At 41.2% G+C, this 16584-nt stretch overlaps 1 protein-coding gene across 1 annotated transcript in view; it reads right to left on the bottom strand.

Moving 5' to 3' along the window:
* Positions 1-5974: 5974 nt before the first annotated feature.
* The window catches only part of tll1 (tolloid-like 1), a 72112-nt gene continuing 61502 nt past the window's right edge, over positions 5975-16584 (bottom strand). Inside the window, exons 18-22 of the mRNA XM_044115757.1 lie at positions 14733-14858; positions 10801-10928; positions 8782-8995; positions 8113-8363; positions 5975-7213 (exon numbers count right to left, since the gene is read on the bottom strand). Coding sequence (XP_043971692.1) covers positions 7079-7213; positions 8113-8363; positions 8782-8995; positions 10801-10928; positions 14733-14858 — 854 coding nt within the window. The 3' untranslated portion in view covers positions 5975-7078. The remainder of the gene's footprint in view (positions 7214-8112; positions 8364-8781; positions 8996-10800; positions 10929-14732; positions 14859-16584) is intronic.

The following is a 16584-nucleotide window of genomic DNA, read 5'->3' as shown; positions in this document are numbered from 1 at the left end:
TGACGTTTGGATGGTTTGAGCTTCACCCCACCACACCTGCACAAACACATTACAAAGCAACAAACTCCTTTTATTGTCCGATCTACAGGTCACTGCTTTCTATCAGAGAAGTTAAGAAATTTCGATAGTTTTTTGGAAACGACGCAGCGTGGGCCGATTTCAGGATCAAGATACTGCAGGTTCAGCAAAAATCTTGCCAACAAGAAGCCAGAGAAAGTGGTTTTCCTCTGGCTGTGTGAAGCTCTGAGTGACACCACCAACCCCTCCCCCACCTGTTGCTCAACAGTTGTGCAAAGAAGATTCTTTCATGTATCCCTTTGGTAACAGGAAAGACAAATTTTTCTGTTTGGAAATGTTTCCAGGCACAAAAATCCCATCAGTGAGCCTCCTGTCACTCTTATTAGCTTAATCCTGTTTTTATTTAAAATGTCTTCCAGTCCCAGTATTAAAAGTTGTTAGAATTTAAAGTTTATTGATCTTTTAGAATGTGTTCTTGCATTATCGTGCCATTACCATTATATTACTTGAAAATGATCTCAAAACGACAATGTCATCATTTATCGCAATAACTTCTGGGACAATTAATTGTCCAGGAAAATTTGTTATCATGACAGGCCCAGTTGTGGCTTCCAACTCATGAAAACTTAAATTTTCTGTTTCTCCGGAAGTTATTAAATCAGACCAATAACAAAAAGAATTTTTGTCAAAAGAGATGTCAGATGGAAGTTACGTCCTGGACAGTTTGTTTCCTATTTCCTTTGCTGAGCTGTTCAGCTGTTCTGCATTGTTGGTTTCTGTGTTTGTCATCTTCCTCCTGCTCTTCTCTGTGGGGTTCAGGTCCATATGAGCTGACCAACAGAACCACCATGGTCATCAAAGTAGCTTCTGGTTCTTTTGGCGCAGTGGGTTGGTACCATGTCCTGCTTGAAAATGAAATCAGCATCTCCATACAGTTTGTCAGCATAAGGAAGATCTTAGAAAGGTGGAGAGAAGATGAGACAAAAACTGCAAAAGAAAAATAAATTTAATCCCATTTTTTAATCATCATTTTATTTATCTATTGTTTTTCAATCATTTTAAAAATAATATGTAAGTTAGAATAACTGATTTCAATGTTATTTCTGATGCTCATTTTCTGACTGGCTGCCAGTCAAATCGATGCTATGCTGGCTCCGGTCCTCAAGCTGCCAAGAAATGAAAACTTTTCTGACTAGAAAAAGACCAAAGGAAGTGCTGCAAAAAAAACAAAACTATATGAGCTGTGGGAATACAATCAAATTTGATGTGATTATTGTAAAATCTTACATGTGTTTTTATAATCAAACGAGGGGATTGTGATGAAAAATTGTATTATGTGGTAAAAACGTCATAATATGTTATCTGATAATAGGATTTCCTGCCACAGAACTCATGGGGATCTAACATCAGAAGGTGTGAGGCAGCACTTATGCAAAATGAATGTAATAATTATTGAATAATGAATTTCTGGTTTTACTACAGGCTGTACAGTGGAGCAGTTGGTAGAGCTATTGCCTTGCAGCAAGAAGGTCCTGGGTTCAATTCCCGGCCCGGGGTCTTTCTGCATGGAGTTTGCATGTTCTCCCTGTGCATGGTGGATTCTCTCCGGGTTCTCCGGCTTCCTCCCACAGTCCAAAAACATGACTGTCAGGTTAATTAGTCTCTCTAAATTCTCCATAGGTATGTGTGTGAATGGTTGTGTGTCTTGTATGTCTCTGTGTTGCCCTGCGACAGACTGGCGACCTGTCCAGGGTGAACCCGGCTCTCGCCCGGAACGTAGCTGGAGATAAACACCAGCAACCCTCCTGACCCCATTAGGGGCAAGGGTGAACAGAAAATGGATGGATGGATGGTTTTACTAAAATGCGGATGGCTGCTTTTGAGTAAGCACTCATGGATATTTATGACCCGATTTAGTATGAAGTTAAAAAGAAGGACATTCGTTAAAAATATAAACGTGCTGTTCTTAACATTTTTGATTGTAATGAAACAGTTTCCGGCTGAAATGCACCATTCTTAAATTTGACACCTGCTGTTTTAGTATGTCAGCCTTATACTGTGAATGAGACTTTGAAAATTCAAGCTGCCAGTCATGAAATTTCTGCACCTTCTACTTTACTTAGAAAAACATTGCAAACCTAAAACAAGCAACACAGGGAGAAAAAGATTACATAGCAACAAACTTTGTGGTTCATAGATCAGAAATGTAGGCAGTTCATTAAATATGCTGTAAGTTTTCCGTATTTTGAGTAAAAATGATGTCTTATTTACCGAAGATGTAAACTTAGAGCTTGAATTGTTGAACTCTGGTATTTCAAGCTGCCTGCAGTTCCCCGGGGTGACCTCTACGTGGAGCTAAACCCGGATTGGCGGCTTAACAAGCTGCTGCAATATCGTTGCAACAAGGAGAAACCTCCCTGTCAGCCAACAACAAGCTGACCCAGTCTCACAGCTTATGGTTTTAGTTCCTCTGGAGAGAGCAGATTACAAAACATCTTACACAAGAAAAACACCACGAGCTCTGGACTCATTATATAACATACAGCCGTCTGGCTTAATGTTATCATTTATTGTGTTGTTTTGTTGTTGTTCTTGTTTTGGTTTGCTTTTATTTGTATTCAATTTTATTCGGAAAAACCTCAATAAATTATGTGGGAAAAGGTAAACACATTTTTACTGGGAAATCCAGCTCCACTTCAAAAGCACTGACCTTTTATAAACTCGTCATTGGTGCCCTCTAGTGGTTACAAAGAACTAAAGCACTGAATAACAATTAACGTTTCGTCAGTGCTTTTGATTGTCTTAATGTCTTTCCTTTTTTAAGTTTTTTATTGTACACTTTCATTTCTTGAACTGAAAAGGTTTTTTTTATTCCTACGTAACAGTTGGATCAGTTTAGCTCACTTTAGTTTGTTTAACGCACATCGACTAACATATAATATCAGTCTGGCATAAAATTGTGCCAGAGTTCACCATAAAAGGACATTTTCATCTGCAGTCTCTGGCAGGGTGTTGGAGTAGAATAAGAACATTTAATTTACATCACATGACCTATAAAATACAAAAGATGCCAATACCAAAGAATTAATCAAACAATAACAATACAAATTTTCAATAAGAAACTGTGTGAACCACTGTTTTATAGATTTAGAAATGTGATACTCCGGAGTTCTGAAGGCACTCCAAGAATGAACTGCCTCTTCAGAGAAGCTTACTTTTTGCTACATCTGTGTGTTTTCTTTAGTTAAAACTCTTGTGGATCAATTTTTAGATTTATTACTAAAATTACCTTTTTAATGGAAGAGGGAAAACCATGTAATACTATATAAACCAGAGGAATATTCCAGAATACACTGCTTTAGTTCAAATTTTGCAGTAGTAGTTTTGTTAAAACATATTTTAATTGATCACATTATAGCCTTTCTGATTTGCATCTAAGTTGATGTAAACTGGTGTTTATGTTCAGATGTGAAGGTAAATTATTTCTCAAGTCTAACATTATTCCAACTGATTTCAATTCTGTTATGAACATTTTTAACTTGGATTTTAAAGTAAGTTTTGATTTCACTATTACACCAACAGAGTTGTACACTGACAGTCAGGTTCCTGAAACTGTAACATGTTAATCTGGATCTTGACTTGCAGACCTAAGAAAATAACATACATACAGTTTTATTGATGTTAAGATGCAGACATGATTTACATAACCATCATAATCATTAACGCAGAAAGTTTGTCTGCAAACTTTAATCTGTTGTTTGTTTTCTGTGGATAAATATACAACTATGTCATCTGCATATAGACGAATATGGTCAGAGCTGAGTTTACCTGAACACAATCAAATCTATATAAAAATGAACAATTAAATCGTAATAAATTAAAAAGCAGCAAAGTCTGAATGTGTATATTTTCCAAAACACTTATTAAAGAAACTTTAAAAGATTAAGCAATAACCAGATCCTTACAAGCACTGCCTACAAATAAGGATTTACTGAAGACTTTTGAAATTTGTACAGGCATAAAGTTTGGTGGTTTTCAGGTTTTGTGGTTCGATCAACAAGTACTGAAAATAAACATAGTTGTTAATGAGTGTCTGATCAATTTAAGCAATATTTAATTGGTTTCCACAGTGGAGGTACCAATAACTGTGGCACTACTAAATTTGTTGAAACTACATTTAGAGCAGGGTTTTTCCCCAGTAAATAAATACAACTGAGAATGTTGACAACATCAACATCAAACTGAAGCAGACGAGAGCTTTGAACCTGTGTGTACTTTAATGAGTGACGCAGCGGACGCAGCGTCCCTGTCTCTGGACTACAGACACGGACACGAAGTGAGAAAAACAAAAACTGGTTTGGATCAAAGTGGATCATTTGGAGCTTGGCACGTACAATGACATAGTCAGTTTAAGCACATACAACTTACAGATAAACACGCGTTATGTTTTCCTTATAAATCAGCTACAACACACACTTAAACGTTAGAGCTTAACACCTCTGATATTCCTTCAGACGTCCTCCTCTTCTTGCTCCAGATGTAGCGTGAGGAAGCGTTCAGATGGAATCTGTTGCAACGCAAAAAAAAAGACATGAGGAGGTTTCTGCTAGCATGTTAGCATCGGCGACAGAAACACGCATGCACTGTGGACACGTACAAATCACACTCTTGCTGTGTTTAATTTTTACAGTGAAACCACTCTAAGACGCAACCAAAAGACTCGTAGACATCTGTGCGAAAGCATCAGAGAAACCCTTGGAGCCATAAATTTTTGTTGTAAGGCATTAGTTTGTGGTTCCATAGATAGCTACAAGCTGATGTTTCAGCGAGCCGTTTGCACAGTGGCTAGACAAGTGCCTAGGAAAAAGTATTTATATCCCTTTTTTCCCCTCCATTTTGCCACATTACAAACACAAACTTCAGCATATTTTACTGATGTTTATGTGATGTTCGGCATCACAAGTGGAGAAAAAAAATTGCAATTGAGCCACCTTGATTTGACAACCGAAAATAAATCCAGCGTAACCAAATGCCTTCAGAAGTCACCTCTGTGCTTCAGTCTCAGTGTGAATGCAGCTGTTCTGTGAAGGCCTCAGAGGTTTGTCAAGCTTCAACTACTAACCACTGTCCCTCAACCTTTTTCTTACTGCTCTCCATTTTTCAGGTTGTTCTCAGTTTTCCCTCTCCATAGACATTGTAGCTGCCTTGGTGTTTTCTTTTTGTTTTGTTTAGCTGTGGAACCTTTCTTGAGGATGGCCATCATTGACTGAGCTATGGCTGCCAAATCCTTCATGTACTCTCTCTGTAGATGACAGGTTGCAGTGGTTGGGACGCTTTTCTCCAGCAGGTATGGGGCAATCGGGAAGGAAAACCTTCTACAAGTTGCAAAAGTCTTGAGATCGAAGCGGAGGTTTGACCTTCCAACTGGAAAAAGGCAATAAACCTACAACAAGATGCACCACAGAACATTTGAGATCATCAGCCTGGTCACAGTCTAGGTCAAAATCCAGCAGAGAATCAGTAGCAAGATTTGAAGACCAGTGGGGAGAGCTGGAGCTATTTTACAAAAAAGACAAATAGACAAAAATGTCTGCCTCGGGGCGGTGCTGGAACGGCAGAGCACGTTCGTTTTCGATTCAAACTCACCTCGCTGTTTAGATTCCATGGATCATTTTTATGACCCCATAAAATCCTCAAACTGTTCAGTTTGTGGTTGCAACACCACAAAAGGAGAAAATGTTGAAAGGGTATGAATATCTTTGCAAGTAATCTTACCTCCATTTAAAAACCTTCAATCAGTTTTATTTTAGCACCATGAGGGTCTCTCTTTCCACAGACAGTTCTTCCCTTCAGATATCTGTTGATATATATATATATATATATATATATATATATATATATATATATATATATATATATATATATATATATATATATACATACATACATGCAGCTCTGGAAAAACCTAAGAGCCCACTGCTGTGACCCTGTTGAAAACCTCCTGGTTATTCCACTAAATATTGATTTCTGAACTCTTCTGAGTTCAAACATTAATGTTGTTGTTTCTAAATGAACCTGAACTTGTTTTCTTTGCGTTATTTGAGATCTGAAAGCACCTGATCGTTTTGGTTACTTTGACCATTTCTCATTTTCTGTAAATAAATACTAAATCTTTGCTTGAATTTTTGGAGACATGTTGCCAGTAGTTCATAGAATAAAAGAACAAAGTTCATTTTACTCAAAGTAAGTGGTCTCTCAATTTTTTTCCACAGCTATATATATATATGAAAACAAATATCCAGGGGATATGCAACTTAAAACCACCAGTAAAACTCAAAAGCACAACATAAAGCAAGGCTTAACATCACTGTTACAGATTATAAAATCTCCATTTGTTTGTTTTCCTTTCCATTTTTCCACAATGGTCTGCATGAGCCGTGAGCAACCAAGAGTAAAAGGACCAACCTGGGCCTTTTGTTTGTTCTCTCCTCACGCGGGACACGCTCACACACACGCACACACACACACACACGCGCACTCGCAGTAAACACGTTGGGTTTAATAATACACAGAAATCAAAGTATCTGCAGCCGTTCCGAGTTGGGCTGAAGAGGCCAGTTCCCAGCCCTACAAGGCAAGTAAAACATCTGTGAGCAGTCTGAGTCTCTGTGGATGGATGCAGCCGTCCGGTGACAGTAAATTGCACAGTTCATGGGTCCAGGAGCAGCACAGAACTGCTGTTTGGATTCTGTTTATTAGTCTCCTTCATAGCCATAGTTTGTTTTGGAAATTAGGAGTCTGTAAGCGGCTCCTTTGCGTTTGTGTCCGTGAACAACGCCTCAAACCCAATCCTCCATTTCTCGTTTTCACTTCGTCTCAAAATCTCAACGGTTCTTTTGTAAACAAATATTTGCACCAACAGCGTTCCCCCCCCCTCCCTTCCACTCCCCACCGGTCAGGCGGCTGGTGGACGTCCTCGTTTGTCCGTGGGTCAGAGATGACGGAGGAAAGCAGATTTTTCTGGTTGCCGTGCCGTGGAGGTCGTCGGCTGAGTGTAGAGTCACTTCCTGGCGTGAAGGTTCTCCTGGAACTCGGTGCTTGTATATCGGACATGGAAGCCCTTCTTGCTGATCGTGTCGTCGCTATGGAAACGGATCAGCATGGCGTCTCCAGGGGAATAAATCCCTTCTCTGGGCTGAAGATGGAAAAACAGAGAAAGATCTGTTTAAAAAAACAAAAAAACAAACAGAAAACAAATCCAACAGAGAATTGTGGTGTGAAAAAGTAAGTACACCCTACCATCCACCAGCTTTAGCAGCAGCAGCTTCTACTAGTCGTTTTTGTCTGATCTGATCAGTTTTACAGATTTCCTACCGTCTTCAAATACTTTGTTTCAGTTCATTAAGGCTTGGAAAAGTTTCTCTTTGCACACATCCCCTCAGATCCAACCACAGCATTTCACTCAGGTTTGAATCAGGGCTTTAACTGGTCCACTGCAAGTCCATGATTCCTCTCTCGAGTCCACCTCCATGCTTATCAGCTGGTCTAACACACTTCATGCTCTCTTTAGTTGTTACATTGTGCTATGAAATGGTGCTATTTCATATAACATGTAATCCTGCCCCTATAAAGAGTTGATCTGTTTGTCAAAGTTTTAGAACTTGACTGCTAGTAGATAATGTTGGATCAGCAACAGCTCAGATAAATGGGTCACATCAAATATCTCAGTTACCAATGTTCCCATGTGGATAACGGAAATTCATTCTTCCAAAGTGAGACTAGTGCTAAAAGATTGGAAAGTTTTGGCTTCGTCCGTGGTGGCAAAAGAAGCGACCACTAAACCACAATGAGGTTGAAGTCAAACATTGAAGGTCAATCCAACACAAAAAAACTCTAATGTTCTACATTTCTGTTTGAGGCACTGAACAGCTCTGACTAACAAATATAACGTGAAGAACTGAAGTAAATGGATGTAATTAATTGTTTTATGCATCAATACCAAATCACATTTTCAACTTGCGTTAGGAAGACAAAAAAACAACATAGTTTCTGTGAAACTCTGACACTTCCTGAAAAATCCAAAATGTAGCTCACCCCTGAACCACAGAAGCGGCCTAAGCGGTGTGCATTGGCGTCGTATCCGTTGTACAACTCGATGTAGTCATAGCCGCAGTCTGCTTCCTCCTCCACTTCAAAGGTTACGAAGCTGAGCTCGATGCCGTAGCCCTGCTCGCTGGTCAGCAGCCACTCGCAGTCCGTGTGACCCGGGTAGTTGTTGTCTCCAAACTGGGAGTGGGAGTAAAGGTTTTTCTGTCGAGCGTCCGCTTTCAGACGACCTCCACACTCTGAAGCACAAACAGACGAGGGGAAGAGATCAACCATTCGCATATTGTCACCTTCCAAAAATAATGACTTACGGGATTTTTTGCCAAAAGTGATTTTTTTTTTCTTTTTCTCTTTTTGGTAAAAATGACCCTTTGGCAAAAAAAAAAAGATTGTGATTTATTTATTTTGGAAAATCAATTTTGGCATAAAATGACTATTATTTTAGGAAGATGACGATGTCTGGACAGCATTGTTAAGAGTTTGTTTTTGTTTGTTTTGGATCTTCTGATAAATGATTTACTCGTGCACCTGCTTCAACAAACCACTAGAGGGAGATATTACCCCTTGGAACACCAGTTCACCAGTTACGGTGATTGATGCTCTTCACAAACTCCCACTGTGTTGTATATGGAGGTGTGTCTGTAGCGTATTTGCTACCTGTGGAATGTGAAGCCTGGAATCCTTTCCGCTGCACCGAGGCGTCAGAGATGAAGCGCAGGTACATCTTGTTCCCAGTGGAGACCAGAGGCTCCGGGATCTTGCTGCCGCACAGGCGGCCCAAGATGGCCGCTGCGTCACTGTCCCCATCAAAGGCCTCCAGGTGGTCGTAAGCACATTCCTGATGCTGCTCAATCTCAAACTCACTGAAGGCCTGCAGAGAAACAGGAGTCAGAGGAAGATGCGTCCACCACCTTCCTTGGATTTGCAACATTTTTAAGCTGCTGAGTTTATCACACAAAAAGACCAAGGCTGGAAGAAAAACCTAGACTTGTGATGCTGCTAAACGTAGAGAGAACCATAGACAGATCAGTGGATTGATGGACAGTTTTCACATGTTTTATGTTAACTAAGGCTGCAGAATTTCTAGGTGTTGAGATGATTCGTTTTGGAGGATCAGTGCCTTCAAATCCAAGGCTATGATCATGAGTCACAAAGGGTAGAGTGCTGTCAAAAAAGAGGTCCTGCCTCAAGTGGAAGAGTTTAAGTATCTAGTTGATCATGAATGAGGGATACATGGAGCTGGAGACGAATAAGCACATTGGCGCATCATCTGCAGTGATGTCAGCACTGTACTGCTCTGATGTGGTGAAGAGAGAGCTGAGTCTAAAGGCAGAGCTCTCCATTTACAGGTTGATCTATGTTTCTACTCTCACCTGTGGTCAGGAGCTTTGGGTAGTGACCGAAAGAACAAAGTCACGGATACAAGCGGACAAAATTAGTTTCCTCTGCATGGCATCCGGGCTCTCCCTCAGAGACAAGGGTGAGAGCCTCGGCCATCCGAGAGGGACTCAGAGTCTCTTGCTGTGCTTCGTCACACCAAGAGGAGCCACAGAGGAGCCACAGAGGAACCACAGAGGAGCCACAGAGGAGCCACAGAGGAACCACAGAGGAACCACAGAGGAGCCACAGAGGAGCCACAGAGGAACCACAGAGGAACCACAGAGGAGCCACAGAGGAGCCACAGAGGAACCACAGAGGAACCACAGAGGAACCACAGAGGAACCACAGAGGAGCCACAGAGGAGCCACAGAGGAACCACAGAGGAGCCACAGAGGAGCCACAGAGGTGGCTCCCTAATGAAGTGTTCTAGGCCCGACCCATCAGGAGGAGACCCAGGGCACACTAGAGGGGTGGGTTGGTTGGTTAATTTGTAGGTTGATTGGTGAGTGGGTTGGTGTTTGGGATGAGCAAAACTTCCAGTTGCGTAAGCAGCAAAGGCAGATTACACAAATGAATGGGAAGTGGGCGGTAAATATGAAATCCTGCATTGAGCCTCATGTGGCGTCAAAGTAAAGTGGGAATGTAAGTCCTGTACAACAAACTGTGATCTATATATGCTGAATGTGTGTGTATGTGAGTGTAGACAATATGGATGTGTGTGTGTGTGTGTGTGTGTGTACTTGTTTATCTATTCTTCTTAGGACCTTTTCTGGCATATTTACCAACCCTCTGAAGACCGATTGACCATATGGGGACCAAAGCATGGTCCTAAAGCCTTGTTTAGGGTCAGAGGTCAGGTTTAGAGGTATGATGTGAATTACGTTTTAGTTAAGGATAGCGTTAAGAATAGACTAGTAATGGTTAAGGTTAGGGAAAATGTCTGGGTTAGCCATAAATGCAGTAACTGAAATGAATGGAAGTCAATGCAAATTCCTAATGTGGGTAGAAATCCAAACTTGCGTGTGTGTGTGTGTGTGTACACAGAGAGGCACAAGGACACAGATGGCCTCTGCCCAAGGCCTCTTACTAACACATGCGCACGCGATTGCAGTTAACCTAAATATCTGTGCTTTCTCCTCCATCCACATTTGGTTCTCTTGAAAAGAGTGAGAACAAAGAAATCCAGACATAAAAAAAAGAGAGAAGAGACGCCTTAAGGCCTCTTCATGCTGTAGGATTCTGCAGCCAGGACCACAATTTGTTACTAGGTCGGCTTGGTTGGGTTTGTTCACTTACGATCTTGACTCGGTGTCCCGGCCTGGCAGTGATGTTCCAGGTGCACTCCTTCCGGCTGGGGTACTTGTCGGGCCAGTTGGGGCTGCTTAGGGTCCCGCTGGGGCTGTGGATCTTATGCTCGCACTCAGCTGGACACACACAGAAACACAAGAGCACACACACGTAGGAAGGAAGTGAAAATCGTGGCTGCACAGGAAAAGGTCAGAGGAAATAGAAAGGGAACATGAAGGAGAGAAACACGAGAACCGAACAAGGGGAAAAAAAGGGATTTCAAAGGAGAACATCCTGGTCACAAGTTCAGGGTGAAGTTTGAAGGAAGGCAGGCGCACATGTACGGCACAAGCTGCCTGCTGCTGCACTAAACATGGTCGGCTTGAATGTTTACATTTAAATGAGACGGTGCATCTTAATGAATGTTGTCATAAATACCAGATGTAGCAAAATGCTAATTTCCATTCGTAGTTCCAGAAACAAAAGAACACAAGATATAAACATTCATACAATTTCACACATAACAGCAAGAACTACAGCAACAGCAAATAAAAACTAGATATATAAAGTCGGGACAAACTATTTTACATATAATGCCACAAATTTAGCGAATAATTCCAGGATTTTATGTTGTAGACCAACACAATGTATCTGAAAAGTGTGGTGTGCACTTGGATTCAGACCCCTGGGTCTATACTTTTTTGAACTGGATTTCTCCACAATCACAGCAGAAAGCCTCTGTCTTGACCTGCTGAGAACTTGTAGAAATTTTAGCTCCATTCTTTGTAAAATACCTCCAGCTCAGTGAGATTGCACTGTGAACTTCTACGAACAGACGTTTTCAAGTTTTGCCACAGATTCTTATGTTTTGTTATGTCATAACTCTGGAGCTTTCCACTTTGCCCCTTTTTCTGACCGATAAAGAACGATAATTATTCTTCAGCAGCGCAGCGTTAAAGACCTGGTGTACATGCGCTCTGAGTCTAATTCTGCTTCTTCTACTCAAAACATTGAATGAAGAAAGAAAGAAAAAAATCTCCTGATCCGATTGTCCAGGAAGCTTAACTTCTTTGTTACATCATGGACTTTTACTGAGCAGATCACCTTTGGTTTTGACACCACATGTATACTGGCAGAACTTATTATTATTATTTTAATTAATCTATTTATTTTGCATATGATAGCAGTATGAAATAACGCAAAAGACATATTTTTTGTACCACAATAATCTTAACATGCTTAAAAAGGAGTAGGAAGAAGTAAGAAACTTATGAACCCATAAATTCATGCCATGTTTTCAGATGGACCCTCATTATTAAATCAAAAACTGAAAATATAGGTTCATTAATTTTCCACTTTATCTGTTTTTTCTTTTTGTTTTATTTTGTTTAGTTTTTTTTTCCATGGACTCACCAAACACACATATGTCTAAATATATCCACCCATACAGCCATCCCCACACACACTGTTACTATGTGTGTTACAATGGTCTGGTTTACAACACAACCAGATCCTTGACATGCATACGTGAAAATGCGAACCGTCTCTTCCGACGCCCTTCCTCACTAATGCTGTGCTTTATGTGTACAACCGCAGATCTGACTTCAAGGCCGCAGGGCCACGCTGGTTTAGTAAACATATAAACACACATGTGCAATCAGGACGACAATGCAACATGCGAAGCTTTAGAGTCCCCAGATGTTGGAAACATGACTCTCTTTATGAGAAACCTGGGGAGCCTCAGCCAGTTGTTCATACGGACTCTGATGTAGTGTGTTTGTTGGTGTGTGTGCAAAAGCTGACTTTGAAAAGCTTCGAGATTTTTAATTACTGTGGGAATGTTTGAGAGGTCAGTCAGATAAAAAAAAAAAATCAGGGTTGAATAACACCAATCCCTGGATGTTATATAATACTTGTGCTTCTAATAATGCTGCAATTTTCAAATTTTCCTTTATTGCACCCTGTTGCTCTTTCACATTTTATCACCTTTCAGCCAAGTACAAATCAAACAGAAAACTCGACACAAGCTCTGAGTCTCAACTTCTTTGGATAATTTAAGGGCACGTTTGGGACAAGTGAACCCAGGCATTGTCACTGTGAGGCGGTTGTGTAAGAAAAGTTCAGATGAAACCACGAGCCAAAGACACCAAATCTCCGGTGCGCTGGCACACATTTAAAGTAATAACAGTCGTAAAGCCTTTACAGTAAGTTCCAGGTTTTTACAAAGAGGGCCTTGTGGAGCGAGACATCTGAGACAAATCCAAATTAAATCTGAAGTGGTGCGAGGCAGGCTGATGGTTCTGTGCTTTAAGTCCAGATCAAATGAACACGATGGCAGCAAAGAGGAACTCTAAGTGATTCAATCAAAAAGCACCTGGACTGGCTTTCTTAGAAGTTCTTAAAAGTATAATAATTAAGGCTCTTTTTGATCGTTATGTGTATCATCTGTGTATGGAGATACACCTGTGATTCTTCACTCATTGATTTAGAGTAAAGCAGAGAGGGGTTCTATGGTGAGACAAAGAAAGGCTGATGAGTACTGGTTGAATTCTGGTTGACGAACTTCTGATCCTCCTCCCTCGGGTGAGTTAAAGGTGAGCATTGTGTCCTTGTGGGTCACTCTCAGGTTTGTGGGATACAGCTGACTTTTTTCTGGAACAGGACTTGTTTTACGCAATGGAATACCGCTCCTTTCTTTGCTGCTGATCTTGTGACTCATTGGTATTGCAAATTGTGATCCCTAGCTCAGCGAAGAACAGCCTCTTCTCGCTGGAATCTGGGAAAGCAGACCATTAAGACACAAGGGAATTTGTGCTGACTGGAGCGGAGGGTTGGTGACTGCTGTGCCCTCTCCAGCTCAAAACACCCGAAATGATTGGAACTGTGCCATCCTCAGCTCCATCAGCGATGTTTTATATGCAGAGGCTGTTTCTACCTGAGCACTCCTCAAGGTCGTCAAGTCGGTCCAAAGGAGAGATATTTCAAACTTTCAGCATGTTAATGATGGAGTCCGCTGCGAGTAGACATACAATCACAGACTTCACAGAGGAGAGGCTGTTTTGCAGGGAGTCCACTGTTGTTTTCAACAAGTCTACCAAGACTCGTAGAGGTTTTACGGAGTCTTGATGGGAACTTTTTGAACTCTGCAGCTAGATGAACCATGGAGAAAAGCGCTGTGGCTGCAGTTTCTTTGGATGGCAGAGATGAGTTAGCCTCAAAGGAAGCTAGCTTTCCTGTTCCACTGGTGGCCACTCGTGTTGCTGGAATTTGTTAGCTGATCTGTTATTCATTTTGCACAAATATCCTCCAGATCAGTGTTTGTATTGCAAGTGAGACAAAATTTGAATAAAAAGGTTAAACCTCCATCATCTTACATCCAAACTCTGAAGTCTCCTTTGGGTCTAATTTATTTCATGAACATGTGGGAACGACCTTTTCACCTCTCGTCCTTAGGCCTAAATTACTCATGAACATTTGATAAATACCTTTCATTCTTTAGAGTTGGAATCTTAAACTCAAGTCTCTGCTGAAGATAACTTCTGGTGTAAAAAGACTTTGAGTGATTGGTATGCCAAGAAAATATTATTATTATAATATTATACACTACTATATACAGTTAGTAGTGTATATACAATGCATGAAAATTCAAAGTGGGTCCAGTGTGTATTAAGGACCACCAGGGGAAACTCTCTATCTAGACAGAGACTCACTAAGGCAGTGAGAAAGCTAATAATGAAGCTTTTACTTGAATTGTAACAGGTAGGTAGTCTAGATAGATCAGCATTTTCTGTTGACATTTTCGGATGTCTGTTTGGATACTGGGTTTGAAATTTCCCGTTTTCATGACCAAAAGTGTTATCAACATGCACATGCATCCCGGCCATTCTCACTCCGGTATGATGCGTTCGGTGTGTGAACGCGCGGCTGCAAGTGGAACCCACCTTCTTTACAGTCATGTTTGTTCTCATGCAGCACAAAGCCGTTGCGACACTGACAGACGTACGAGCCCACCGTGTTGATGCACTCGTGCTGGCAGCCGCCGTTGTCCTTGCTGCATTCATCTTTGTCTGTGAGAGACACACATGCAGCACGTCACTCATGTGGAAATAACAGAGACGAAGTGGAAGGGATGAAGGGAAGTGGGAGGGGAAAGAAAACGGAGGGCGAAGGAAAAAAAATGCCCCAAAGGACATTCGGGGTGTGGGGGGTGAGATGGAAGCAGGTCAGGTGATGTAAGGGAAGGTGACAGAAGTGGTGAAAACATGAACATGCACAGACAGAACATTATTTAGCTTTCAAGCAAACATTTCAACATAAGGCACAACGTTTTTTTAAAAAAGGACAGATCCCAGCTTTAAACATTTCATGTAGCCCAAAACATGACTAAGTAACTCTCTAAAACCTTACAAAATAAATAATGGAAAGACTGGCTAATACAGGTACATCTGAAAAATATAGTGTAAAAGTACAGTGCTTCCTGCCAGTCAACTCATGATTTTACAAGGACTCATTACACAAAGTTAAATATTTCAAGCTTTTATTTTTATTGTTTTGCAGTTTCAATGATTGAAGAAAATTTGAATATCACATTAGGATTTCTTCTAATGCCCTGCATATATTAGATGTGTCTCTGCTCCAGCACACAAGTGTGTATGATCCTTTTTCCATATTGTGGTAATTACAGTATGAAATTTCCCACATGCTGTTTTGTAGGTGTGTGAGCTGTCAAACCCAACTAGTGTCAACCTCCCAGTGAGTGAAAATAAAAGCGGTGAACAGTTCCTTGGATCTGTTTCTAACACATGAAAATTGTTTTGTACATATTTTTTTTTCTAACTATTGAACTGAAATATTTGGAAACGTTTGGACTCTGCGGACTTTTAAACAGAAACCAAAACGTTGTAGTGCTGTTTGCCTCTTGAGCGCCTGGCTGACGACAAAGCCGCTCAGAGGAACTGGACTCTGCAGGGAGCAGAGGGTGGAAGACCAGACCTGCATGGAGCTGCCATGTTGACAGATGCACAGGATAACCCCACATCTAGAATAACAAGTGTTGTGATGTTTTCATGCCTGGAAGCAAGAGTCCCTACAAAGAGGTGTAAGATTAGACACAGATGATGACTCTTAACCCAACTCAGCTAGATCTGATTTTAATGAAACCACTAAATCCTAGTCTGTGTGTGTGTGTGTGTGTGTGTGGGCGTGTGTGCGCACGTGTGTTTGTGTCTGATGTGGTATTACAGTTTCTATTGTGGGCTCAGTCACACCCTATCACTGACTAAGAGGCTTTGCAGCCGATGTTGCACGGCGCTCATTGTAGCCGTCTTCAGGTCAAGCACAAAATGTCCGCATGCACACATGGATTAGTGGTGTTTGGGAGACAGAGGGGACCTCTCTAAAGCTGCTGCTGGCCACTGGCCAACCAAAACGTATCCCTTGAAGGTGCAAATAAGCGTGGGCTATCTGTTCACCAGGAACTTCTCCACAGAGCCAAGCTGCAAATTCTAGGGGCTCTGCAGGCAGTTGGAGTTTTACAAGTCTATCTGTGAGGTAGCGTGAACCAACATCTCAGAAATAGGATGGTCAGGGTTGGACACAGGGACGTCTACAGAAAGAAGGTGGTGTCTTTTTTTTTTTTTAAATCCAAAATGTGAGGCTTATTTCTGAATTTGAAAAACTATATCACCAGTGCCCCAAATTTTTGCAAGTTTGTCTTACAAGACTCTCTCTTACTCCCTAAAAACACGTGGCGTGGCGTAACGTGTCCCGCCATGCATGGCTCTTTCCTTCACA

The sequence above is a fragment of the Gambusia affinis genome, linkage group LG04, assembly GCF_019740435.1.
Source record: "Gambusia affinis linkage group LG04, SWU_Gaff_1.0, whole genome shotgun sequence".
In the NCBI taxonomy this organism is placed as follows: Eukaryota; Metazoa; Chordata; class Actinopteri; order Cyprinodontiformes; family Poeciliidae; genus Gambusia; species Gambusia affinis.
This window is presented reverse-complemented; position numbering and strand designations above follow the sequence as displayed.